A 27925-nucleotide genomic window follows, 5' to 3' on the forward strand; every position below is an offset into this window, starting at 1 on the left:
GCGGTATTTATTAGGAGCAGTCTCCCCCTACTGTCAGTGCTTTACGGTCTAACCGACCGAGTGTGTCCGTGAACTCGCCGCTGTTTTAACGCGTTACTATCGACATTTCGTTTTTCACAGCCTCTGCTTTCCTCTGGGTAATTCTGTCCAGGCAGAGCAAGGAAAGGAAGAAAGAAGGCACCAAGTCGTCGCCTCGGGTTTTCTTCGAAGGAATAGGCGGGTAAGACCGAAAAACTGAAGCTATTATTATTCAGTGAGCCACTTGACAGCTGACACGAAGAGGCAGCGCTATATTAAAACCATAACAATGAAGAATTTCTGCGGTCTGTGTGCGTCTTTGATTTTTGACACCGCGTAAGCTGCTCTCAAACTCGAGGAATAAGTAAACAGTATTTGTGTTGCACGACTGACGTTATTCCGTTTAATCATCGCTACATCAAAGGTGGTCATGGTTACGGGCCTTTTCTGTTTTTTTGCTCCACAACACCGGTACCGGGTTAAACTGTGCTGTATATGCGGTCCTCCAGCACGGGTAGAGCGTCAGGCCAAACTCAGTGTTACATACTGACAATTTAAGGCTCTGTTGTCTGTAAGCAGAACCACAGAGCTCGGGGAACACGGCAGGATATCATCTGGGCTCATATTGTGGCACATGTGTAAGACATTTTAGTTGCGTTAAAGGTAGGTGTGTTCAGGTATGATGGTGTTTTTAGAACATTCCTGATACAGAATGCTTCTTTTTCTTTGCATTATATGTGCACCACTTTAACAGTGCAACATTTTAACCAGTGGCAGTGTTGTTGCTTGGTAATATTAATCCCTTTTAGCAAATGTATTTGACAGCATATAGATTGGTATGTGGTCAAAGCAGTGGCTGAAACAGCAGCACTGGTCAAACACAGGCTCAGTGCGCTTCATAAAATAGTCACGACTTCTGATCTATTGATTTGTATTTATGGGCACAGATTAATCCGTTATCTGGGCACTGATGAACAACTACAGAGACCACAGTTCAGGTCACACATGTGACAGATTTTTATATTTCGCATATATTTCCAAAAGTTGATTCTGTTCATCTGGACGTAGCGTTTTGTGGGAGAAACGTTTCGTCACTCATCCAAGTGACTTCAGTCTCAGCTGACTGCAGGTTTCCCCAAATATTATTCTGTAATACACTATTAGTGAGTTTTAAATGAATTATTATTAATACACACTAGAAACAACTTGTTTAGATTTAAGTACAGTAAATTCTCATTTAGGTTTAAGCATTAAAATACTTGGCTAGGTTTAAAAAAATCATACACTGTTTTAAAGTTTCTTTCCAGGGTGTTGCATGCACATCCAAAGAGTTTATACAATGCAGAAATGTTATATTTCTGCTATTAAGTCATGCTGACAGTAACAAATTCGTGTTTTTCATCAGATTTCAAGGCTGTTTCTCCCCATTCAAAACTGGTTGTGGTATGATGGCAGAAACTAAACTGTACAGGGACAGATGTTGATCTTGTGACCAACAGAGGCCCAGACAGATCATCATATTATTGCCATAATCAGTCATGAGAAGGCGAGTTAGCCGAGTTTCGATTAGGAGATAAAATTAGTCAAGCTAGCTGCCTGCTAGAAATTGTGTTCATATATAACAAGCTGATTATTTACTCCCCCTGTTATCATTTTCTCCTTACAATTTGATGCCAAATTATAAGAGGCTACATGACTTTTTCAGGATATCTGCATAATGTGATTTGCTTGGCTAACGGCTGTGCTGGAGGATTTAGATAAACATGATGTGATAGGCTGATCCTGCACTAATGCACTGAAGCTTCCACAAGTTGAATTTCTTTCAGCTTTAAGCAAAAATCTATAGATCCATAATTCAGATTGGTAACATGTGCCGGCACCACATTCAAAGTGAAAGAGAAGCGAGAGTACTAAAGCCTGAAACCAAGCCAGTCCTGCCTTAATGAATGATATCTGCAGTTAAAAACAAAGCAACCATTGTCTCCTGCCTCTCTGTATCTGCAGGTCTCTGTAGCTTGAATGTATTTCTTTTCCAAGTCATAACAGTAAAAGCTATTTTGGCAGCAGACAGCACTCAGTCCTTATACATTGTCAGTGGGACGATTGCCAAAGTTTAATCAGCGCTGCAGGTTTTACTGAATCTGTTCATTTAATAAAACTTGCATGTGTGTGCAGTTTTATCACACAAGTTAATATCTGTAAGTGATTCTGGCTCTGCACATTTCTGGATCCAAACTCTAGCTTGGTTGCTCTGCTGCTTTGCTAATTTGGCGAGCATAGAGGATTCAAGAAGATGATTATTTTCACTTTAATTTGTTCCTATTATTCCATCCTATTATTTTGCACTCAAGTTAGAAATGTTTACAGGTAATAATAAGGTGAATTTCTGGCTTGTGTCCCAGCACCTGCACTGTACTCAGGCTGCACTCTTGCTTAAACCAAACTGAAGATTTCTTTATCTCTGGTACCTGTGAGAAAGATAAACACTGCCACTGCTGTGAAAGACAGTTATTTAATGCAAGTGGATTTATATTTCATTTGAGTGGGTGACTTGAGTGGAGTGTCACTATCCCCGCTGTGGGGGACCTTTGGGGTAGAAACAAACCTGAACTTTAGAAGAAGACATGTATTCCTTTTCTACGAAGCATGCTTGTGTTCGTGGAGCATCAGGCTGTGCAGCCGTGTTGCTAGTTTCCTTTTGTTTGCTCATCATTGCATTTTGAATGTATCAATTATTATAAAACTATTAATATTAATATATATATAATTATTAGTAAGTTATTTCTAGTTGTTCCAGTTTTTGTATTCAACACAGACGATGCTTGTGCGCTATGTTAAATGCTAATTCTTGTCTTTTGTGTAATTTCATTTAATAAAAATAATACTTCTATGATTTTACCCCTTATTAGACTTATTATCAGAGCTTGTTTGGACTGTGTATTTTTTGCACATTGTGACTTGCTTTGTTTTCTTAAATCTCTTTGAAATTGTTTATCTGTGGAACAAAGAAGGCCTAAAGCTGTCACTTAATAAATATTCATCTGGTGAAGTATTTTGATATCATATTTATTCTTTAAGCAGAAGGGTTATATTCTCGTTGTAGCATTTATCGTGAAGCTCTACTGTTTATTGTTAACATATTAAAAACCGGTTTTGCCAGTAACCTGTACAGCCTGCGTGTGTGTGCCGAGTTTCCTGTGGGAGTGGACGACGCTGTGATAGATACTGTGCAGCCATCGTAAAAATCACAACATTAAGACATAAAGAGTCATATTTTTGTATGTAACTAGCAGGTGATTTCTGCCAGGCCTGCAGGGTTTTTTCAAACCTTCTCTCTGTATTTTGTGGTCATGTGAACAAAATTCTGTCACGATACAGATTTTGGTGACCCTTACGTTACATGCAGGCAGTGAACGTTTAAGATGACACGGAAGAGAAACAATGAATGATTAAATGGTTATGATATATGCGAAAGTTTAAAGAATATATAGATTTGTAATATAGATCTTAATAATTGCTGTATTTGTAAAAAAACAAAAACAACAACAACTATTTGTTATCATAGTGTAGCATCAGGTGAATCAGACTGCTGGGTTATTGATCTGGTCAGTTAAGTAGCAGAGGGGGTTGTTAATCAGTTTCAGCTGCTAGTTTCACATGTGGCTAGGGTTGGTGTCACTACTGGTAGCATCATGTGATACATGGACCCTACAGATGTTGCACAGTCATTTCATTTTTGGATGCTTCTTTCAGTTCAGCCCTGCGACAGTGTCAGTGCCAACAGCCTCATCATTGCCTCCTCCAGCTGACACACAACCTCACACACAACTGCTGCAGACAGAGAGGCCCACAGCCCCCCCCCCCCCCCATGTAGTTAACATGCTTAACACTTAAACTCAGAGCTCGGTAAAACTGTCATTTAAACCAGACTGAAATATTAAACAGTTATCAAAAATGTTAAGCTAGCTGCCATGCATATGAACATTAGCTGTTTAGCATGAGGAATAGCCACATTAGCCATCTGTTATCATTAACATCGTGGCCAGCGAACTGCACTTAGATAACAGACGAATAATTGTGGACACGTGGATTAGCAGGTGGGTTGCTGGCTGTGCAGAGCAGAGGGGAGGCTGTAGCTGAGCTGAGCAGAGTGTGGAGAGCTAATCAGAGCAAATACAGAGTGAAATCTGGAGCAGGCGACAGTTTTAGGCTGAAGAGCTGCAGTTTGAGGTGGAGCAGAGTGAACTGGGGGGGGGCAGGCTGAGGGCAGATGTACACAAGATGATAAACTTGAACTTGCTTAGAGGTAACGGCAACTTACTTGCCGTTACCTCTGTTGTTGTGGGATGGGGGTCAAAATTTCCCCCTGTGCTACTGAAAATGATTTCAACCATTGAGTGTTTTCCTGGGTATTTGTACTGATTTCTGGTATTGTGACACCCCTACAGCACCACACATGTACCACAGAACATCTAGATCCTGTTTAGAGTTGCTAAATATGCTTCGATAGAGCAAAATGAATATTATTCTTGACTAACTAGTAAAGCGTCAGATTTCATACAGCAAAGACACTTATGAGATTGTGTTTACGCGTTTAAATAGGGGTGCACTCACTATGAATAGCCACAGCCATGACTAACAGTTGCACATAGGAGCATTTCTATACATGCACTATTGTAAGTGGAAAGTCAGTGCACCTGTTTCTGTGGTGGTAGAGATGTGGGAACAACAATCATGTAAGTGTGGCTTAAATAACACCAAATGATGGATGTACACAGTAGGAACAGGCATTTGATATTTACTGGAAACTGTTTAAATGCTCATTAAAAATCAGTGGCCTGCAACTCCTCTCAGCTGACTCGGTGTAGTTGGCTCGATGCACTGGTGACATACTTGTATCACTTTTTAAATAAAATGAGTCGAGCACAGATGTTACACCCTGGACAGGCCGCTAGTCTGACCACACTAAGGATGAAAATGCACAATCACCACGAGCTGTGTAACTCAGTGTGTTGGTTGAGTAATCGCTTGTTTTCTCATTTTTATCATCTTTTCTCATTGTCCTCCCTCTGTGCACTGGAGACTCTTTTCTGTCTGATTATAGAGTTTTTCATAAATTGATTTGATTATTTTCAGCATTCCTCAATCATATCAGGGCTGATTTATTTATTGATTTTAATTGATATTAGGTTCCTCCTTCTCCAGTGTTTTATCCTGAGAGTCATGAGCCATAACTTGAACCCACCCCCAGTGAAACCAATCCTTCTGTCAACCTTATGCACAAATTCCTCGGTCTAATTTGAGAGGTGACACACGTTCTCCCCGCCCATGGCCTGGCCCCACTCTCAGTGTGTTTCTTTACCCTTCTTCACCCCACTGGAACCACTCTTTCCACCATCACATTTTTATCTTTGTTTTTTCCGTCCCTTGTCTTCACAAATAATTTCAAGGTGAAGTAGTGCTGATGTGGTGGAGCGATATCTCAAAGAGTATAATTGCAGAATTCATATTTATCTGTTTCAGTGTAAAATCATCCCAGTTCACTATGTTGTTCAGTCCTCCTGAAATTCCACAGTGGAATAAAAGGAAGTAACTGAGCTGCACTCAAAGCACTTTGCACTACACATCATAGTCACATGACCACACACATTCATTTTTTGTATCTAATATTGACACATACACACTCACAGTGGGATGGGTGTGTAGGACAAAACTTGGGCTTCAGGATGTAGAATGGAGGAGCTAGGAATTGTACTACAGACCTTCTGATTTGTAGACAAACCAGATGTGGTTGTGGAGGTAGATGGTCCACGGTGTGTACTGTGTCGCAGTTGTTACTTGATTGGGTTAGTACTCCATCGTCCCACCACAATTCAAAGACATTCATTTTAACTTCTGATTCTAAACTGGTCATTCTGTATGTGTTACCCTGTGGTGGACTGGCAACCAGTCCAAGGTGTGCCCCATGTTTTGCCCAGTGACAGCTGCACAAACCTGAGTAGAATGAATAATTAAGAAAATGGATGAAGAAAAGAGAGCGATTCTTTCAGCTCTAAAGTTCTGTAGCTGTTAGGAATGACACAAAACAGCGATGACTAGTTAGCATCCAAATTCTAGAGGAAACTGTTGTATCTGTGTTAAACTACAGGAAGTAATGAACACTGAAGCCGACATACTGGGTATAGAGGACATGAATTTCTACGCTGCACAGCATGCTGAGATGTTTCCAGCTAATAGTTCTCTGAAAACCACAAGTTTTGTGTTAATTTTAATATTGTATGCCTGTTGAACTGTTATCATCCATAATTTTCATAGATACAATTAAAGAAATGGAAACAAATGACATTCTTTTTGTAACAGTCTGCTTGTAGCAGGGTGCCTACAATACAATTTAAATGTGATTTTTTTTTTTTTTGCAGTTTTCTGCTATTTTTAAACACAACATTCAGCCTCTCATGTTAGGTAATTGTTTTACACCTGAAATATTCACAGGACAGTGTGAAACGGCTTCATGCTGAAATAAATGCTGGAGAACAGTTGTTCAACACAAGAAAGTCTGTTTCATTGGAAGGGAAATATAAAGAAATGAAGGGTGACTCAAGACTTTTGCACAGTAGTGTAAATAAAACTAGTTTTAGCATTAGCTCTAAAAGACACCACATGTGTCATAAACACATTTTCAGAATTACATTTATAATCATAAGATCAGACGTGCAGGAGCTGAAAATGAGTGTCAGAAAACAGAATAATGGAGAGGACAGAAATGAAGCAGCACTCAGGTTATTTATAAGGAACTACAACAAGCAATCAGTTCCGACATATCAGTTAATCCAGACATGAGATCCAAAACTCAACACTAGAATTATAATGTAATTAAAACACAGGAATCCATTGTTAGACGATCTCAGATTTACCTGCCACTGAAACGTAGATCTGTGAGTCGTTTGAAGGGTTTGCGAGATTGTTTGGAGGATGTTAAGAGGAACCTGGGAGTGATTTTTGACTCTAATCTAATGTTTGATAAACAGATCAATGCTGTAATCAAGTCCAGTTTCTTTCATCTTCTTGCTAAAGTGAAGCCATTTCTCTGTTTCAGAGACTTTCAGAGCTGTTCATGCCTTCATTTCATCTCTCCTCGACTGCTGTAATAGTCTTTACTCTGGTGTTAGCCTGTCATCAGTTAGCCGACTGCAGCTGGTCCAAAACGCTGCAGCATGGTTACTAACTGGGAGGTGAGACCACATATCTCCCATCTTAATTTTAAGATTTTATTATTTGTTTTTGATGGGTTAGCATGGGTTAGCACTCTCATACCTTTCTGATCTGTTAAATTGGTATGCCTCCAAGATCACTGAGGTCTGCGGACCAAAGCTGTCCCGAGGTCCAGATTAAAGCACCGAGGAGACCGAGCCTTTGCTGTGACTGCTCCTTCACATCAGGACCTCCCCAACACTTTCAAACCCATCTGCAAACCCACTTTTATTCTTTGGCTTTTAAATCAGAATCAGTGGGTACTGGTTTTATTGAGCTTATTTCTCACTCAAATCTTCTAATTTTATGATTCTTGTTTCCTAACTTTTACCATGTCTTCCTATGTTTTTGTCTCTTTTGATTATCTTAAGTGCACAGCACCTTGGTCAGTGTGCTATATGAATAAATTTGACTTAACACACGCAACCTTGGGACCCTGACACGTTTTATGTTTACTTTAGTAAAACTCACAGTATCGCATAACCCCGTTAGAGCGCTTCGCTGTCAGACTTGTCTTACTTGTGGCTCCTGGGTTTTTAAAAGTAAAACGGGAGGCAGAGCTTTCAGCGTCTCTTCTGCAGAAACCAGCTGCCAGTCAGGATTTGAGAGACATCCATCCTCTCTACTTTCATACTTAACACTTCCCTTTTTGCTAAAGCATACAGTTGGGTTGGATCAGGTGACCCTGAATCCTCCCTTAGCGATGCTGCAATAGGTCCAGGCTGCAGAGGACTGTGCACTGAGTGTTTCTTATTCACTCACTATGTGTTTATACACCATTCTGCATTTAATCATTAGTTATTATTAATCTCTGTCTCTCTTCCACGCTGCATCTTTTGTTCTGTCTTCCTCCCTTCACCTCAGACTGGTCACGGCAGATGGCCGCCCCTCCCTGAGTCTGGTTTTCCCAGAGCTTTTCTTCCTCCTCACTAAGTTCTTGCTCAGAGGTGATCGACTGATTGTTGGGGTTCTCTCTGCATTATTATTGGGCCTTTACCTTGCAGTATAAAGTGCCCTGAGGTGACTGTTGTGATTTTGGTGTTTTATGTATAAAATTGAAATGAATAATTGTGCTACAGTGGCTGGACACAGTTGCCACACACCAGTCAGGCTGGAGACAGAAACTTAGACTGAGCACTCTTCCTCAGTATAAAGAATGTATTTTTGCGTTGTCACCTTTCACTTGTCACCTGCAGTAAAAGGTGCAGGACTGCATCAGTTACACAGAAACCACCAAAATGAGGCCTGGGCTCAAAATGCTCCCATTGCATCACTGTTAGCACTTTAAATGAAAGCATTTGTTGAAACTGTTACAGTACATGATGTGTTCACACAATTTTATAATAATTAAACATTAATACAACAAACTAGCTAAATTTATTGTCAAGCTCTAGGTTAGCTCAAGTCATTTGGCACCAGGTGAACTGACCCGGGTGAGCGGTAGAGTACAACCAGGGCGGGTTGCCAGGTTTCCATTTTTGCAATATGAAGCAAAATAAAAAGTCTTTGAGTTTGTTAAACTTAATGTTCTCTGACCTTTAGAAACCCAAATCCTCTTTCCATTCTAATTCCACAATTTCCTGTATGTTATTTTCACAAATGGTTAATAAGTTTCTAGCTATGAGGAGATGCATTTCTAGTATAAACCCAGAGCCCCATTAATCCATGAGACGGTGTGGCATTTACTAGGGTTTTACTTTGATGCCTTTTTATAGTGGCCGTGTGACCAAACACCTGTCTCAGCCTTTGTGGCTTAGCTATGAGGGTCTTCAAATGTCTGTGTGGAGATAGAAAATAACTTTCCCTCCATCACAGTGGAAACTTGGTGTGACTGAGCTGGAAAGACACGAGGAACACGTCTAAGTTTGAAAACACAGACTTTAGTCGTGATCCTGCAGGAGGACTTACTGTCTTAATGTAAAAAAAGATTGTATAATCTACAGTAAAAATAACATTGTTGACCCTCTAGAGTTGATGGATGCACCGATATGTACGTATCACTTACTCATTTAAGTCAAACTACATACCACTTTCTAATTTGTGTTGAAGTCACATTCAATGCAGGAAGAAACCATAAAAATATTTTTTTTAAGGACAGAGTAGAAGAAACTATGACTTCTCTCGTATCAGTGGAAAAAAGCACCACAATAGCCAATCACAAGATTATATGGGAACACGTGGCATTTGGTGGCTCTGGAAAAAAAGGGGACGTAGCTGGAGTCTGTTTACATCTATCACACGATGGGTCTATGTTTGGAAATATTGTTGCTAGTTTAGCTTTTGAGAATTGTAACACTTTGAATTGTATTAAGGAGTGTCTTGAACATATAGAAGACGAGTGGACCCTGGAATGTTTGGATCTTTCCAGAGATTTAAACCAGTCTGGTGATGGTTTACATCATTGAAAATAAATAATTGATTCTTGGCAAGACCATCTGCTACTGGTTTGATGAAAGCTGCAAACAGTGAAGGGGAGAGCGGGCATCCCTGCCTGGTACCCTCTGGAGACTGAAGCTGGAGGATGTTTGGTTATTTGTTCTGACACAAGCTGTTGGGGAATTATTTAATATTTTTAACCAGTTTATCAAAGAGTTTCCGAAACCAAATTTGTGTAAAGTTGCAAATAAAAATTTCCTGTTAAATCTGTCAAATGTTTTTTCTGCATTTAGAGACAATATTGTGGTTTTCACTGCACGAGTAGTCTATTAAATTAAGTAGTCTATGTGTATTTGTTGATGAGTGCCTACCTTTAATGAAACCAGTTGGTCAGGATGAATTAAGAGGGGGGGTTATCTTCTCTAATCTCTCTGAGAGAGCTTTGCAGATTATTTTATGGTCAACATTAATAAGGGATATTGGACGATAGCTCGTGGGAAATACAGGGTGTTTGCTGGTTTGAGCAGGAGACTAATGTTGGCAGAATTCATATTTGATGGTAGTGCCGTTTTCCTTGATTTCCTGCAACGGTCTGTGGAATACTGGTGCCAGAATTGTCCAGAATTCTTTGTAGAATTGTGTTGGAAATCCTTCTGGACCTGGAGCCTTGTTATTGGGCAGACTTATCAGAGCTTCCTGGAGTTTGCAGGTCATGAACTCACGATTGCACTGGACATGCTCTGGAGTGAGGCTTGCTCTTATCTTTGAGATGATGTTCCCAGTTCCTGATAACAGTGCTAAAGATTCTCTCTGTCATGACTTGAGCAATTTGAGGTGCATGAGCCTCCTTTCAGCATAGACTCACTTGTATGCCTGTGCTTAATCCAGCTATTAAGTGGCTGTACCTCAGGTGGTAGAGCAGGTCACCGACTACCCGGAAGGTTGGTGTTTCAATCCAGTCTGTGTGCCAAATATCCTGGGAGATGATAGTAACCTCACGTTGCTCTCTGACGCACCCATTGGAGTGTGAATGTTTAACTTCAGTATGACACTCCTTGCAGGTCCAATATGTTTTATTAAGTATACAAATAAACTTATCATTATTAAATATTTTATTTTGTTCCATTTAGCACCTTGAGTAAACCGGACGTGGCGTCTACATTCAACACAGACGCTCTCACAACCCAAATCCCAACGTCAATTTTGAATAAATTTAATTTGTAAAAAATTAAATGTATGTATGCTGTATGTGTTTTGTTCATTATTAAGTTGTGAGTCTACACAACAGCCAAACTACTGTCTTTAGTTATTAACATTTGAAATGCACGTGTGGACGGGATTTAAAAAACAAACGAAAACGGAAAATCGCCGTTTTCAAAACTACCCGTGTACGTGTGGACGTAGCCTAAATATTTTACTTTTTTTTGCAATCTTATTATGATTCTGTTGTGTGTCAGTTGTATCCGGGGAGGCGAAAGAGTTCCCCCTCATGTCAAAAACGTATCACTCCTCACTTAGCTGACACTTGATTTGAATGACTGCATCTTGTTTTTCACATACTAATGTGGACTACTCTATTGAAATAAACTGTGACTGTTAGTCGACCAGTAGTGGAGCATTTTCACAAAATCTTGTTCCCAATATTGTTTTTATGTCTTCATAATATTAGCACAGAAACCCACCAAACCCAGCCAGCATCATTACAGTTACAGGTCTTCTTATCCGAGCTGTAAAATATTTTAATGTTTGCTACCAACTGAGTGTAATTACATTCAGTCCAAAAACCAAAAACATGATATACTCTTCTTAGTAAATTGATATTCACAGCCTAGACATATTTATCCTGCAAATTTTAGTCACTATTAAACATAAGCAGATTTGAATTATTAGCTTTTTAATCTGCAGTAACAGAACAAAAAGCTGTTTATGCTGGTGAAGCTCGGACTCTGTCAGACTGCTGTTGTCTCGGTGTTGTGTTGAATATTTAATAAGTCTTTTCTCAGAAGCCGCAGCAGGACAGCACATCGACGCTGGCCATGCTGTGCACTGATAAACTACACCAGGACGTGCACACGCACTGAGAAAGTCTCACATAGATTAACTAGTTGCTAAAGATGGAGCATTCAATCCACCCTTGAGATTAATATTTATTTTATTGCATATGATTCTATTGGGTGTTCGGGGTGGTCTGTCTGTCCTATCAAATCTTAAATCCACACTGGTGAAACTTTCATACTTCTACTGTCTTTTCTCATCTCATTTCTCCCTCCCTGATTCTGCCTGTTCTCCGTCCTCTCCTGTACTGTAATCACATTACTCTCTCTCTGTCTTCTCTGTAGATCTGAGCATACACAGAGCATACCCTGCCATCCTTGTCTGATGAAAGAGTCACGACATCTGCTTCAGATACACAGACCATATTCGCATACAAAGATGCAGCCCACTATGGTTCTTCTCTTCTCCTCGATCTTCTTCCTGTCTTTCATCATCCCAGTCTGCTTCTCCCAGAACGAGGGAGACCTGGTTGTTCAGACACGTACCGGTCGAGTTCGAGGCATCCGCCAGCTGGTGCCGGATCAAAGCTACATAACTGCTTTTCTGGGCATCCCCTTTGCTGAGCCCCCACTGGGGAACCGCCGTTTCCGTCCTCCGGAACCCAAACGTCCGTGGACTGGAGTGATCGAGGCCAAGGAATATCCCAACGCGTGCTATCAGTATGTGGACACAGCATTCCCAGGCTTCCAGGGCAGTGAGATGTGGAATCCTAACAGAGACATGAATGAGGACTGCCTCTACCTCAATGTCTGGGTGCCCTCCTCGCCCAGACCTCACAACCTCACTGTCATGGTGTGGATCTATGGTGGAGGTACTTAAGAATTCACAAACCATACTGGGAATATCACTCCAATTGTCACTGGAGCACTGATATTACGCTGGGAATTCTAATCATTAAACTTCTTGAATAACAGTGGTGAATTGTTGTAGTACGCTCTAATATTGCAGGTTAATGCCGTGTTGTGATATTCCACGTTTCCAGGGTTCTACAGTGGATCTTCTTCTCTGGATGTGTATGATGGTCGTTACCTAGCTCACAGCGAGACAGTCATTGTGGTTTCGATGAACTACCGGATCGGTGCTTTCGGCTTCCTGGCTCTGCATGGCTCCTCCGAGGCTCCTGGCAATGTCGGCCTCCTTGACCAGAGGATGGCGCTGCAGTGGGTACAAGACAACATCCATTTCTTTGGTGGAAACCCTAAACAGGTGTGTTTCTCATTGCTTTATTTGTCTATCCTCTTTTATGCTAGAATTATTATGAGCCTGTTTTGATTTACTTTTCTGTTTGTTCTCTCTGTGAAACAGGTTACGATCTTTGGCGAGAGTGCTGGTGGAGCTTCAGTAGGGTTCCACCTGTTGTCTCCAGACAGCCGACCCACTTTCACTAGAGCCATCCTCCAGAGTGGAGTCCCCAACTGCCCCTGGGCCTCAGTGAGTCCCGCTGAAGCCCGCAGACGTGCCACACAGCTAGCAAAGTTCGTCGGTTGCAACGGAGGCAATGACACCGAGATAATAGACTGTCTGCGCAGTAAAAATCCACAGCAACTTATCGATCATGAGTGGCAGGTAATTTACACAAATTCTGCTTGAATTGCATGTTGTTTGCAACGTGGACGAGAGACTTATTTTCAGTTTGATGTTTTTTAAATTCAAACCACTGGCTCTTTGATGCAATGACATGGTTTATTACCTGTGGTTCCTACTAAGTGCACAATATGTTGTTAAGGATCAAAATCAGACTCAAACGCAAGACTTTCTCAAACAGTTCAGGAGAGTGTTCCCAAGAACACAAAACAGCTCGCTGCTCTCCAGCACGGGCTTCTCCAACCAAAGGGATGTAGTTAGTAAGTGTTTCTCATTCAAAGCCAAGTTGCTTTGATATAAGGAGCCGTGTTTCAGTAACTGAAGACCGAAATGGGAGGTCAGACTAACGAGGACACAGGGACCATGCCAGTATGTGCCTGTATCAGTCAGGGCTGCAACTAAAGATTATTTTGGTAGTTGAAAAATTTGCCAATTTTCCTTCCATTAGTTGTTAGCCAGCGATTATTTCAACAACTCTCACAGTGCTGTGGGCAAACCTGTTCTAGTCTTCAATCCTCACCTGCTCAAATCTGCCCACCCTGCTGTCTCGTCCCACAGAAAATTAAAATAATGAAACACATGAATTTGAAAATAATCAAATGTATTTTTAAAAGGACTCAATAGGACTGTCAGAATAAAAGTCATATAAATAAAAATATTAGTTATACAAATTAAAGTGCTATTAGTATTTAAATACAAAATAATGTGCAAATAGGAAATTAATTTGCTTTCTAGTCCAAAATAACAAGTTAACCCTATAATGCCATGTGTTTCATATTTGATACATGAGTTTCTGAGACCTCTGTCTCATCAACATGATCAATACTTCCCATAATTTCAAAATGTTATGGACAAAACTCTTTTTTGTCTAAAATTAACATTGTTGCCAAAAATGCCCAATGTATCAAATGCAATACAAAAAATGTAAAATAAAAATATATCATACACAACATGATATAGCAAAAAAAAATTGTGGAATTTGTTTTAAGGGTTAATAAACATCTCAGTTCCAAAAAATCTGAATTTTCTGCCTATTTTTTGATGGGTTGGGTCTGACAGTGTTAAAGGTTTACAGATGATTCAGTTCATGAATTCACAATTACACTGAACATGTTCATCACGATCATTTACCAACAAAACAGATTTAGAAAAGACCGTTGCTCATCACATATTTGGTTATAGATCATAGTTTCTCAGATGGTGTAGTGTTCAGCAGTTAATTATTGATATAATCCACAGATTAACTACCTAACATGGAAGAGGTTTACTACAATATTAAAGTGTGAAACAGTGTGGTTGCTCCTGTTTAAAGATTTACTATCATGTTTCATCCTGAGAAGTTTCTCACAGCTAACGTAAACATTACTGTAAAAACATTCATATAAACAACGTGTCAATGCAACCCACTAACTTCATAAAACTGACCCATTTAGAGCGGACATCGCAGCTCCAGGGTGCCAGCGTTTTAAATGCTCGTGCACTGCATTAGTGCTGTCGTGGAAGGAAAGCTCCGCTTTGCACAGTCTGCATTTAACTTGTTTGCTGTTACACGCTTTCACATTTTTTTTTTTTAAATGTGGGTTTGTCATGCATGCAGGTTCTGCCATGGTCCGCTCTGTTCCGATTTTCATTTGTGCCTGTTGTGGATGGTGAGTTTCTGCCCGACACTCCTGAGGCCATGGTCAACTCAGGGAACTTTAAAGACACACAGATTCTCCTCGGCGTTAATCAGAATGAAGGCTCCTACTTCCTGCTGTATGGAGCACCAGGCTTCAGCAAGGACAACGACAGTCTGATCTCCAGAGAGGACTTCCTGGAAAGTAAGTTCTCCTGTTTATAATAAAGAATGGAATCTGGTCTTGTCTGCAAAAAGAAAGCAAAAATAACACAATGCTACGGTAGAGTAGAAAAGCACTATATATGAATATACATATATATATGGATGTAACTGAGCAGAGAGAATTGTATAAATCCATCCATAAAATACAAGTTAATTCTACTTCAGGTTATTACGGCACAGTTTTACTTCTATCTTGTTAAAAGCTTCAGTGTCACTCTTCCAGGTGTTAGGTTGAGCGTACCTCATGCTAATGATATCGGCCTGGAAGCAGTGGTGCTGCAGTACACAGACTGGATGGATGAGAATAATGAGATAAAAAACCGTGATGCCATGGATGACATTGTCGGTGACCACAACGTCATCTGCCCGCTGGCCCACTTCGCTCGCTCCTATGCACAACACAATGCCCTCAAGGCTAACGCGGGTGGCATCAACTTTGGTGGGGTGAACAGTGGAAACTCACAAGGTAGGATACCCGAGTACCAGTGTGGTCTGTCAGATCTAGAAGTATATAGATCCCATACCCGGACACGCTCAAGCTACTGTTTGAATGACCTGCTTTCTGTTGATAGAACGATTTGGTACGATACTTAAATTAAACTGTGCGTTAAATTTCACGTTTTCACTTTTTAATGCAGATGATAGCTATTTAAAATATGCTGTAATGTGCTTGACAACTTTACAACAATTTAATCTGCATTTGTCATGTAAGCAAAACTGCTGATACTCTGAAGATAGATCAGTAAAATATTCTAGTTGGAAAACGGATTTATTGATTTATTTTTTAACTGTCCTTGTAAAAGATTCAAACATATCTGTAGTTTCAGAGTAATAATGAAATAATAATGATGATTAATTATTTATAATTTCATGCATTTTCTGCCTCCATTTATTTCTTAAGGAGGGGTCTATCTTTACCTTTTCGATCACCGGGCATCCAATCTGGCCTGGCCAGAATGGATGGGGGTGATCCATGGCTATGAGATTGAATTTGTTTTCGGGCTGCCACTGGAGAAGAGACTCAACTACACCCGAGATGAGGAGAAGCTAAGCCGACGTATGATGAAATATTGGGCCAACTTTGCTCGGACTGGGTGAGGCCACAAAGTGGGAATAAAAAAACTACCTATTGAATTAGGGTCTATGTCCACGTCCAGTCTTTTTTATGCAAATGCACCTCAGCAGCCATGTTTTTCAGTCAAAATAAATAATGCAGGAAAAGCTGTATGAGTAAGCAGACCTTTAAATTCCTGTGGGACTGCAGGTTAATGAGTCTTGACATGAATTTGGAGGCACAGAGAGCTTCTCCTGACAGTTAACCCTCATGCTACTTGGCTTAAAGGAAAGGCTTTAATAAGTAAATGTTAATGCTGTGAGGTACACAGTGGGGGAAATTAAATTATTTGATCTCCTTTTGAAATTGTAGCCAGTTACAAAGAATTGAGAAAGCTACAATTTGTTTTAATAGTAGCATAAACTGTCAGCAAAAACAAAACATCCTGTAACAGTTACAAATTCATGTGCATTTTAGTGAGTGATCAGTATTTAATCAGCTTGGAAGACATAATTCAGTACTTGGTGGAATGACTGCAGCAAGAAACACTGTCAGACATTTCTTGTATTCATTTCAATTCAATTTTATTTATACAGTGCCAAATCACAACAACAGTCGCCTCAAGGCGCTTTATATTGTAAGGTAGACCCTACAATAATACATACAGAGAAAAAAACCAACAATCAACTGTAATTGTCTAACAACTATTCTGTGTGGTGCTGTCCATTTTCATTGAGTGATCCTTAGTGAGCACGTACACGTAATGGAACATCAAGTAGTGATGTACTACGAGTACTGACATCGACTGCAAGCAGAATTGTTGTGAATCTAAGAGTTAGTTTGGAGATCATTTTACTGCTTTTTCATTTGATTTAGTTGTAATTGTAATATCCTTTCTTGTTCTGTCTGTATCAGAAATCCCAATGACGTGCAGGGAGATAGAGGGAAACGCTGGCCTGTGTTTACCGTCAGCGAGCAAAAACATGTTGGCCTCAACACCGAATCACTCAAGATTCACAAAGGTTTGCGAAACCAGATGTGCGCATTCTGGAATCGCTTCCTGCCACGCCTTCTCAATATTACTGGTAAATACTATTAAATATTATATCATCTCTACACTTGAAATCTGTGTTGAATGCAGGTCTTCACTTATATTCCACTTAAAATTATGACACTTCTCACTGGATGCATGATACAAGAATTGTTTGAAACTAAAGTGGAGCTTTCCCACATAGCAGACAGGTCTGGCCCGGATCTGGTATCTGCTGGCTGACTTCTGGCACGGTAAGTTGTATGTCATGCAGATATGGGCCAGGCCTGGCATAGATGGCACTGTTTATATGATGGCATGCCATATCTGGCTCGATTGTGGTTTGGTGTATGTGCCTCAGGCTCATAGAAAACAGAAAACAGGTCTGGCCCGGATCCAGCATTAAGCTGGCACTTCTGACTGACTGATGTAACGGCAGGGTGTCCGTCAACCAGATGTGGGCCAGGTCTGGCAATGATGGCACTATTCATGTTCCTGTTTTCCTATTTTAGTTAGAATACACAAATGCCTTGTTGCAATATTATACTGCTATGGTAGCCAACGTTTCAAATGCAGGTTTGACAGGTTTGTGAGTGTACACTTTATCCAAAACCTAGTGACGGTTTACTCACGGTTACCACTGGGTGGCTGTAGCTCAGGAGGTAGAGCAGGTCACCTACTGATTGGAACGTTAGTGGTTCAATCCCTGGCTCCTCCAGTTGGCATGTCAAGAGTGTGAATGTGTATGAATGTCGTTAGGAAGCACTCGGTTCAGAGAAAGTGCCTGATTGGGTGAATGTGGCATGTTGTATAGAGCACTTTGAGTAATCTGGGAGAGTAAAAAAGCGCTATATAAGAATCAGTCCATTCACTGTCTGAACAGAGTTTTGTTATGTTAATTTTGAACTATTATGTTCAGGCACATGTTGTTATTACATGGCTTGATTAAGGTACACATTAGGCTGACATCTGGGGCCAGAGCTGAAATTGTTCTGGGCCAGCACAGGACCACCAGTGTGTCTGCAACTGGCCTTGTGCTGGCCCATGTGTGGGCCACCCCTGGCAAACCAGATCTGGGCCACCAAAGGGCCATCATTCTTTGCAGTATGTGGGCCATGTGTGAGTTGTGTGCAGCCATGGGCCAGTTGCAGACACACTGGTGGTCCTGTGCTGGCCCAGAACAGTTTCAGCTCTGGCCCCAGATGTCAGCCTAATGTGTACCTGTATCATTCTTTGCAGTATGTGGGCCAGATCTGGGAAATACCAATTTTGCTATGTGGGATTTAGCAGCTTGTGTCAGTTCGTTGTTTTGTTTTTCTTAAATAGATGCAGCTCCTCCTGATTGGTATCAGATGGTTGACTCCGCCCTTGAAAACAGTTTCTGCTGTTGATTTCAGACCATGAAATTATTTCATCATATCTTTATATGTAACCCCAATTTTTGATAATTTAGGACATTGTGTAAAATGTAAATTTAAGAGAAGAATGGAGCGACATTAAAATCTCATAACTCGTCATTCACAATAGAAAACAGAAGCTCTATCAAACTGAAGACAAGACAATAAAGCAGTTTTCAAATTGATGGTAGCAACATATAACAAAGTGGGCGAGGTCCACATTTACCATTGTGTAGCATCAACCATTGGGGTGGCTGTGGCTGAGGAAGTAGTAAAGTTGGTGGTTTAAAGCACTTTGACGGCTCAAGTAGAGTAAAAAGTGCTATTTACGGACCAGTCCATTTACCAGTTCATTCCCTCTGTATTGAACGACACTCTGAGGAGAGCAGTTGCTGGACTTTTGGGAGGGGAAAGCTCTCCCATTGATGTCTGGTACAGGATTCTAGCTGCTAAACAGTAAAAAGAGACATTTTACTATTTTGTGAAAAACATTAGCTCTGTTTGAATTTGATTGCAGCAATACATATCAAAAGTTGGAAACACTAACTCTAAAGGCTTAGAAAGTAAGAGCTTCTAAAAATAGAACAGCTTGAAGATCATTTTGCAACTAATTAGGTTAACTGGCACCAGGACAGTAACATGACTGGATATTAAAAGGCAGACGGAATTTCTCAGAAGTAAAGATGGGCAATGTTCTCCGAGCTTTTTCTGTCACGTGACAGTGAAATGGAGCTTCGCCAGTCTGCAGAAAGCTGAATCTACAGATTGTGGAAGAGTGTCGACTTAATAGTCCTCAATGTAAAATTGCAAAGACTTGGATGTCTTATTACTTACAGTATATAATGTCCTTAAAAGATCATGGGAGAAATCTCTGTGCACAAGGGACAGGGCTGAAAATCAATCTTGGATACTGATCAGGCGGCACTGCATTAAAAAAAAACAGACATGATTCGGATATTTATCCAGAAATCACAGTAAAAGGAGTTTACCATGCCATCCACAAATGCAGGTTAAACCTCTGTCATAGAAAAACTAAGCCATGTGACCACGATCGAGAAAACCTGCTGTCTGTGCTAAATCTAATCTAATATGGTCTGGGGGAACATGGAGAACTGTGGTCAGATGAATCAAAATTTCAAATTCGTTTAGGAAAACATTGACCCTGCATCTCTTGACTAAGGAGGCAAGGAAGTATCTGGTTTGTTTCGCATGGATTTGGCATGTTGCACATACCTTTTATCAATTCGAAAAAGGTATATACAGCATTTAGAGCAAATAAACTCTTTAAACTTGGTCCTGTCCCAACTCCAAGATGCATTGCTGTCATCAAATTTAAAATGACCGTATTTTTTCTTTCTAAAATGTTACTCATGTTCTCATTTTAAGCATTTGATATGTTTTCTGCATTCTATTGTGAACAAAATATGGGTTTATGAAATTTTGAAATCATTACATTCTGTTTTTATTTAGATTTTACACAGTGTCCCAAATTTTTGGAATTGGGATTGTATTTGATTTACATCTAAAATGAAACACTGTTGTTATCAAGTTTGGGTGACTTAATTATCCAAGAGTAGCTGTAAAACAGCTAACTGACCATCTGTATTCAGTACGTGGAATTGGACCCAAATGCAGACATAATTGAGACAGGGTTAAGTCTTTACAAGCTTTTGAGTGCACGGGAATTCAAGATAGTGGAACACTGAAACGTAGCGGGAATCTCTACTGGAAAAGCACTGAAACAGACGGAGAGTGAGATTAGATGTGAGGTGGGGAAGGAGCTATACTGAGGAAAGGACAGAGGACTAGAGTGCACAGGTTTAATGAGAGATGTGGAATGCAGGATGTATGCGCATGGATGTAGGAGTCCAGGTTTAATTGTAGTGGGACTGATGATGGTTTCTAATTGATATAGTCCAATGTAGCCTGGAATGATGTGCAAGAGAGTGATTTGAGGGGAATGTCTTTGGCAGTAAGCAATACCTTTTGTCCTGGAGTCGGTGTCCGATCAACAACCCTGTTGATCGATGGCCCTTAGCACTGCCTCCCAAGTTAGGGTCCAAATGCGTCAACAGTGTTGTAAGTGGTTTTGGAAGGAACGGTGAGATCAACTTTGGCTGATCAGGGGTGACTGCTAACCTAGGGAAGCTTCAAAGGGCGAGAGACCAGTTGCAGACGAGGTAAGTAAATTATGCGCATACTCAACCCAAGGGAGATATTAAGACCAGGTTGCCGGGTTTTGTGTGGTGACACAGCAAAGAGTTGATTCCAGTTCTTGATTAAGCCTCTCCAGCTGATCATTGGATTGCGTGGATGTATCCGGTGCTGACGCTGACTTTGGCTTTGGGGTGAGTTGTGCAACTACCGGACTGTAATTCCGAATAAAGCGATGGTAGAAGTTGGTGAACTTGAGGAACCGCTGTAGCTGTTTCTTTGATGAGGAAGTGGGCCATTCGCTTACAGCTTGAATCTTTGCACGGTCAGTGGTCACCTGTCCTCCTGCCAGGATATAACTGAGAAAGATAACTAAGGAACAGTCAAACTCACATTTTTCTGCTTTGACAAATAACCGGTTTTCCAGGAGGCGTTGCAGTACTGAACAGACATGGACTCTGCGCTCCTCTGGAGAAATCGGAATGTCGTTTAGGTAGACAAATACAAAAATATTCAGGAAATCCCTCGACACATTGTTTACTAATGCCTGGAAGACTCCAAGGGCATTAGTGAAGCCAAATGGCATAACAAGATGCTCAAAATATCCTAGGGTTGTATTGAATGCAGTCTTCCATTCGTTTCCCTCTCGGATGCAGAGCGGATGGTATGCATTCCGTAAATAATACGTTTACTGAAGATGGTGGCCCCATGAATGGGTTCAAGGGCAGAGGGTACTTGTTTTTTCACAGTGATCTCATTCAAACGTCTATAGTTTATACAGCTACTGTGTCTTATCCTTCTTGGCAAAGAAGAAAAAACCTGCACCTACCGGGGAAGGAGGCGGGTGGATGATGCCGGCTGCCAAGGACTCTTGGATATATTTCTCCGTTGCCTCCCTCTCGGGCCAAGACAAGTCTGCTAGAAGGCAACAGGGCACTGGGAATGAGGTCAATGGTGCAGTAACAAGGTCTGTGGGGTGGAATGGAAAATGCTTTAGTCTTACTGAAGACCTCCTGAAGGTCTTGATATTCCTGGAGAATAAAGAAGAGATCCAGTGGAGAAGAGACTACAGGAGCTGTTCCTGGGGTTCCTGAGGGTAGAGCTGAGATTAGACAGTTTGTGAGGGAGAATAAACTCAACCTGTAATCCTTCGTAGCCATAGATAACTGAGGATTAGAGGTGTTTCAGGGGAGGCAAAGGTAAAGAATGAGTGTTTCCCAATTGTTTCCAGATGTGACTAATCACATCGGTTCGACCAAACTAATCATTTGGTCGAACCGGTCAGTTCGTGAGGAAATGATCGGATGCTCCCGGAGAGAGCCAGCAAGTGGCCAATCTGCATGGGCTCGGGGGGAGGTTTAGAGGATGACAAAGTGGTAGCTGAAGTGGAAGTTGACAGCGGAAGTGGAATAGCAGACATGAAAATTGGAAATGAGCGGAGCAAAGCTTTGTGGAGTTTGTAGCTTCTTTTTGGCCTCTCTCTCTCTCAGCTTTATGTCGATTCTGAGTGAGAGAGAGAGACCAGGTCCTCAAAGGATGTGTACTTCCTCTGAACCATTTAATAGGAAACCCCCGGCACCGGCCCAGTTCCCCAGAAAAGAAGGGGGAAGGGGCCCGGGGACTAGAGATTAGATGCAAAGCGGGGATGGAGCTATGCTGGGGAAAGGTAAATACTGAATTTGCAGTATGGGAATGGCATGTCCCACCGGGAGGAGGCCCCGGGGCAGACCCAGGACACGCTGGAGAGATTATATCTCTCGGCTGGCCTGTGAACGCCTTGGTGTTCCCCCGGATAAGCTGGAGGAGGTGGCTGGGGAGAGGGAGGTCTGGGCTTCTCTGCTTAGGCTGCTGCCCCCGCGACCCGGCCCCGGATAAAGCGGATGAAGATGGATGGATGGATGGATGGAATCTAGGGAGGCTAGCCAGGTAAGCATCCAAGTGGTGTGAGATCGAGTGAGGTTCCAACCTTTTGTTTCCAGGAATCCAAAAATGATGGTGGGCAGCAGGGCAGGCAAGTGGGAGCGGTAAGTAGTTTAATTTCCACAAGGCAGGTTGCAGAGGTTTACAGTGGGTTTTGCCTTGGAGAACAGTGTCCAGGTAAGTAAGGTGTCGAGTCGTGGTAGAGTAACTGAAGGCACAAGGAGATCAAGTTAAGCACAGCGCGTACGCATAAAGATCCGAAACAATAAGGTCTGGTTACCCCCATGAGATAGCTGACGAACTGGCGAAGAAATGATGGCAATGCTGGTCCTTATAAAGAGCCTCACTGATCGCCGTTAATGGAAATCAGGTGAGTAGAAAAAGGTGAGACGCCAAGGCTCCGCCCAGAAGGCAAACACAGACACACACAAGCAGGTAGTATAAAAACACCAGACGCTCACCTGGATCATGACAGAGTCTTTACCTTACAATATAAAGTGCCTTGAGGAGGCTGTTGTTGTGATTAGGAGCTATATAAGCTGAACTGAAGTGGAAAAGAAGTTACCCCTGGCCACTCTTAATGAAGAGCCACTGTGTGCCTGAGGTGACATCATTCAACTCGTGGTTAGGCCGAAGCCCCCTGGGCTCATTCTTCTGTAAACCAGCATTTTAATGAACAACACCAAAATACTCCACATCCACCATCATTTTCTCAACCAACTTGCTCCAATCTTACCGAAACTTAAAGAACGATCAGTGGCCTCGACATCAACAATGTATGTGTATGAAATTCTAAAGCGGGTATAGCCTGCAAGCTAGGGCTGCCGCAAACGATTATTTTGATAGTCGACTAGTCACCGATTATTTTTGCGATTATTCGACTAATCAGATCATGCATCCATTGGACGTAAAACGTACAGCTTATTGCACCAGCAGCATCTGCTCTTATATAACTATCATTAGCTTACAGCTTTAAGTGTTTAAGGTATGTGCTAACTAAAAATAAAGACAAGATGATAGTTTATTAAACTTTTATTGAAATTTGCAGATTGTTTCGTTGGAGTTTAATAAACCGCCGTCTGCTCCTTGCTATCTAAAATATAACAGGACACCGGAGTATATTCTCGACTGTCTCACACTTCTGTTTAATTCGTTTTCTGTTTGACGTTTATTCAGCTGTGTGAAAACTATAACTTTAATCTCAGCCAAACTGATTTACTCACGAACGAATAAAATACTAAAAAAAGCCAAACAAGTTATATAAGTGACTTATATATCATGTTTAACCTGAGTAGCGAAAGACCGCGGGGGTCTGAAAACGATTTGCCGGGAGTTCGCTGTTCTCGCCGGCTCGAGTGAAGCTTGAACCCCGGCTAGCTATCGAGCTGGTGGGTAACAGACGTCTCCGAAAACGTCGGAGCGCTTTTGCAATTATGTGACGTCTTGATAAACTGGGCAGATATTTGAAGTTTCCACAGCTACATTCTCGCCTGAAAATATCTTAAAAGTTTATTTTGTGACCCAGAAAGAATAATAAGAGTAATATTTAAACTAAGTAGCTGCTGCCATTGTTGGAAACTGCAATTGGCTGGGCCGCGCTATGAATTCTGGCATAGGTTGGCCACGAAGTATACACCCGACCCATCCTTCAAATCTGGGGAAATGAAGGACGCATTTGTCAGACCCATTTGGAGGAGTTTTCGAATTTGGACAGCCTTCCTCGTGTCACTGTAACGTAATTGGCCTACAGATGCGGTTCCTGAATTTGGACACAGCTACGATACTGGACACTGCTTCTTCTTCTTCGGGGTTTAACGGCAGCTGGCATCCTTGTACATGCAGTGCTGCCATCTTCTGTTTCAGTCCGTTATTACACTCTTAAATCCTACTACTTATTCCTGCGTCTTTTGGGATCTTACAAAGCTTCAAACGACGACGGATCGACTATTAAAACTATCGTACTTCAAGCTCAACTGCTAACCGTTCTTGCTGTTCTGTCTCTGTGTTTCTTCTCTCAGACAACATAGATGAGGCAGAACGTCAGTGGAAGGTGGAGTTTCACCGCTGGTCTTCCTACATGATGCACTGGAAGAGTCAGTTTGACCACTACAGCAAGCAGGAGCGCTGCACTGACCTCTGAGCGTCTCAGCGAGGAGACGACGGAGAGAAGAGCGGCGAGCGAGCCGTGGCTGTTTTCCTCCATAGTTCCTGAGTGAAGGCTGACATCTTTTTGTGGTTCTTTTGGTTCACAGCATACACAAGCAGAGGCACTGTTGTCATGTATTTATATTATTTATAATATTTATTGTTTTTTTTTTTGTTTTTTATTTGTGTATGTGTGTCTGTGGAACTTAAGGGCTGTGGAGTAAAACTTGTCATTGGAGGAGTAAAGATGCGTCATTACCTCGAATGTGTGTGTAACTATGTGTGCGTCTCAGAAACCGCCCAGTTTGACTCAGATAACTTAACTGACCCGTCACACTGCTCCACTGTGGATTTACTGTAACCTCACTCGTCTTTGTGGTCATCTCGTCACTTTTTTTGCTTTCTGAGGATTTCTTCTTTCCAACATATCAGTTGTACTTTTGGTCTCATCACTGTTTTGTTTCTCTTTTATTTATTTAGTTATTTTTATTAATACTGTTACAACCACTACTCCCATTACCTGTACTGGTCTTGCTTTGTTTGTGTTTCTCCTGTGGTAAGCCATATACTATTTTGCATTTATCTAACTGTTGCTGTGTGTGAAATATCAGATTGCTCACATTTTACTCAATGTTAAAACTGCTGTATTCTAGTTTGATGTGAGATGTAGATAGTATATTACATTCAGACCAACTGACTGGTGCCTAACTCGCATTATATTACAAGTTCACTCAGTTTCACAGTTGAATGGAAACAGAAACGAGTCCCGTTGATGTTTATGGGTCCTCTTGAGCATCGCCTGTCTGTTGAAGAGCGTTGGTGCTCAGTTCTTCTAAATGTTCAGCCTTCCTGTGAGGGTCGATTCTTCTGCACAACTGCACTGAATTGTGCATGTGTGCGTGGCATCCACCCAGTGTCCTTCACAGGGGTCCTGTGTGCCATTCTCATGGCTCCATCTTTCTTTTCGTCCATCTTAGCATTTCCCCCTCCTTTTTTCTATCCCTCATTCTGCTTGTCTTCCACCACAACAACCCTTCATCCAGTCCCTCTCTCTGCTTTCTGCCTCTCCATCTTCCTTCCCTTTTATTGTCCTCTCCACTCTGTCATCTTCATCTCTAATAAACCTCCACCCACCCTCATTTCTTTTCTACTCTTTTCCTTTATCCATTATTCCCGCCTCTCCCTTCCTGTTTCTCACTTTTATGTTAGGCCTCTGTTTTTCACTTTTCCATTCCTCGTTTGTTTCCTTTCCCTCCCTCCTTTTAGTTATTCCTTATTCATCATCTGCCGTATCTGTCCCTCCTTCCTTGTCGGCTCTGTTACATCACTCTCCCCCATCCTCCCGTGTGTTCTGTCCCTGCTCCCTCTCCCATCCCCCTTCCTTGGTGCTCCTGCTTTGTTGTTAGTCTAATGGAGGTAGAGTAATTCACTCAGCTGCAGGATAATGTGACAGAGTACTGGCTCAGCCTCTGGCCTGCTAGCCGACAGGACCTGCTGAATGGAGAGGTGGAGAAGTGATGGGAAAATGACAAGACAGAGAAATGCACTCCTATGTAACAAAAGTAATACAGATATGCACTGATCATTGAAAAACTACTCAGATGTGCATTTTGTTACATCCAGGGCCATAAAAAGACGTTTGCATGTTCAATCCTGTGATTTGGTTGCAAATGCTCAGAACGTGCAGCAGCATTCACCTGCGTTTGGAAAAAAATCAAGAAAAAGACTTTTAACCTTTAACTTGATGCTCGCAATTTTCCCGTTTCTGGGTGCTTAGGTGACCCAAGCCGCCTCTTACTCTTACTTACTGACACTCTAGGACGATAATCTTATATTTGCATATCTTATGCACAAAGAAGTCGGAGCCTGCATTGTTCCCTGTGTTGTGAGCATGTTATACTGAAGAATCAAGACAGTTCACTCAGATTACGACCTTGTTTGCATAGGATCCAGATATCGGTTTTTTTCCCCTTATCTTTGTTAAGATATGTTGCCTCATGAGTTATCATTGTGTCTGCAGAGGATTAGTTTAGCAGTTAATGATTCACTTTACATCCAGTTGTCTTATTTATACAAGACCTGTGATACGAGCTTGTTCACCTGGCAGGTTGTTATTCATCCATATTTTCTGCACACTAAATAACTTGTGAATATCTATTAAAGGATACGTAATATTTGCATTCAAATCTAATCTATTATATTCTACATTTAAAAAGTATAATCGTACAAGACTTTGGGGCAACTCTGCCTGAGTTATGAGTCACTTGTCTGTGTCTACCACCCATATCACTGTGTGTGTGTGTTCACTGTACTTCTGTCAGCCTTTCTTACATTTCCATTTGAGTATTGTGAGGGAACTGAAGCGACGCTCTGATTAGCTGTTGGCTGCCCCAGCACAGTGTCCCCGTTGGCATGTAAAGCTCCTATTTGTGGCTCAGTCGTGTAGTCTAGCTTTAAAAAGAACTAAATATGACAAAAAAGTATTGTACATGTGTAAAATACTAGTAAAGAGTGCATGTTTGAAAGGCCATGTGACTGTCACCTCCTCCCTCCAGCTCCTCTCAGACAGAGAGATCCTGCTTAAGGCACACCTCAACTGCTTGCACTTCTATCCAGTCCTTGTGCATGTCCAGAAGCCCATCATCTGCAGTATATCCTACCAAACTTTGACTGTTATATTCTGTGAAATTTGTACTTTCAACAAGCCTATTATCCAGTATCTCATGTAAGATGTTAGCAATAACAGAAATGCATCAGTAAAGGAATATATTTGATATTTAACGCAGTGAAAATAAAACGTGATAAAACAGCAACGATGAGGGACAGAGTCATTTTAAAAGCAATATTTATTCAAAGTATGAACTTAATGAGTGCCGATGACTATTTTCTTGTATAAACTGTTTGTTTGACTCGTTTTCAGTCCTCTGCCTCATCGTTGTTTGTTTCAGTCACTAGTACTGTAAGTGTTGAAGGCTTCTGTAGCTTCCCAGTATGTCTCTGTGTATGACGAATGCTGACTTTATTAAGCTATAGCAACAGAAATAAAGGGAGCCTGCTGTCGATCTCAAGTTTTTTTTATTGAATCTCAGCATGTACTGACA

The 27925-nt window shown here is 41.4% G+C and overlaps 1 protein-coding gene and 1 pseudogene across 1 annotated transcript; both read left to right on the top strand.

Annotated features, from left to right (window-relative positions):
- The window catches only part of LOC134625026 (NACHT, LRR and PYD domains-containing protein 14-like), a 551707-nt pseudogene that overhangs the window by 331043 nt on the left and 192739 nt on the right, over window positions 1–27925 (top strand).
- On the top strand, window positions 15–27886 carry ache (acetylcholinesterase (Yt blood group)). The gene is made up of 9 exons (XM_063470351.1): window positions 15–220; window positions 11985–12511; window positions 12683–12906; window positions 13006–13266; window positions 14882–15104; window positions 15348–15590; window positions 16026–16218; window positions 17094–17263; window positions 24698–27886. The coding sequence occupies exons 2-9, from the start codon at window positions 12025–12027 to the stop codon at window positions 24817–24819; spliced, it is 1923 nt and encodes a 640-aa protein (XP_063326421.1). The 5' UTR covers window positions 15–220; window positions 11985–12024; the 3' UTR covers window positions 24820–27886.

Source organism: Pelmatolapia mariae, linkage group LG3_W, assembly GCF_036321145.2.
Source record: "Pelmatolapia mariae isolate MD_Pm_ZW linkage group LG3_W, Pm_UMD_F_2, whole genome shotgun sequence".
NCBI classification, from domain to species: domain Eukaryota; kingdom Metazoa; phylum Chordata; class Actinopteri; order Cichliformes; family Cichlidae; genus Pelmatolapia; species Pelmatolapia mariae.

Bases quoted from the DNA above. Each gene is read 5' to 3' on its own strand.
- ache (XM_063470351.1), top strand. From the start codon at position 12,025: ATGAAAGAGTCACGACATCTGCTTCAGATACACAGACCATATTCGCAT. The intron at 12,907-13,005 runs GTGTGTTTCTCA...TCTGTGAAACAG, and splicing joins TTGGTGGAAACCCTAAACAG to GTTACGATCTTTGGCGAGAG. The intron at 13,267-14,881 runs GTAATTTACACA...TCATGCATGCAG, and splicing joins TTATCGATCATGAGTGGCAG to GTTCTGCCATGGTCCGCTCT.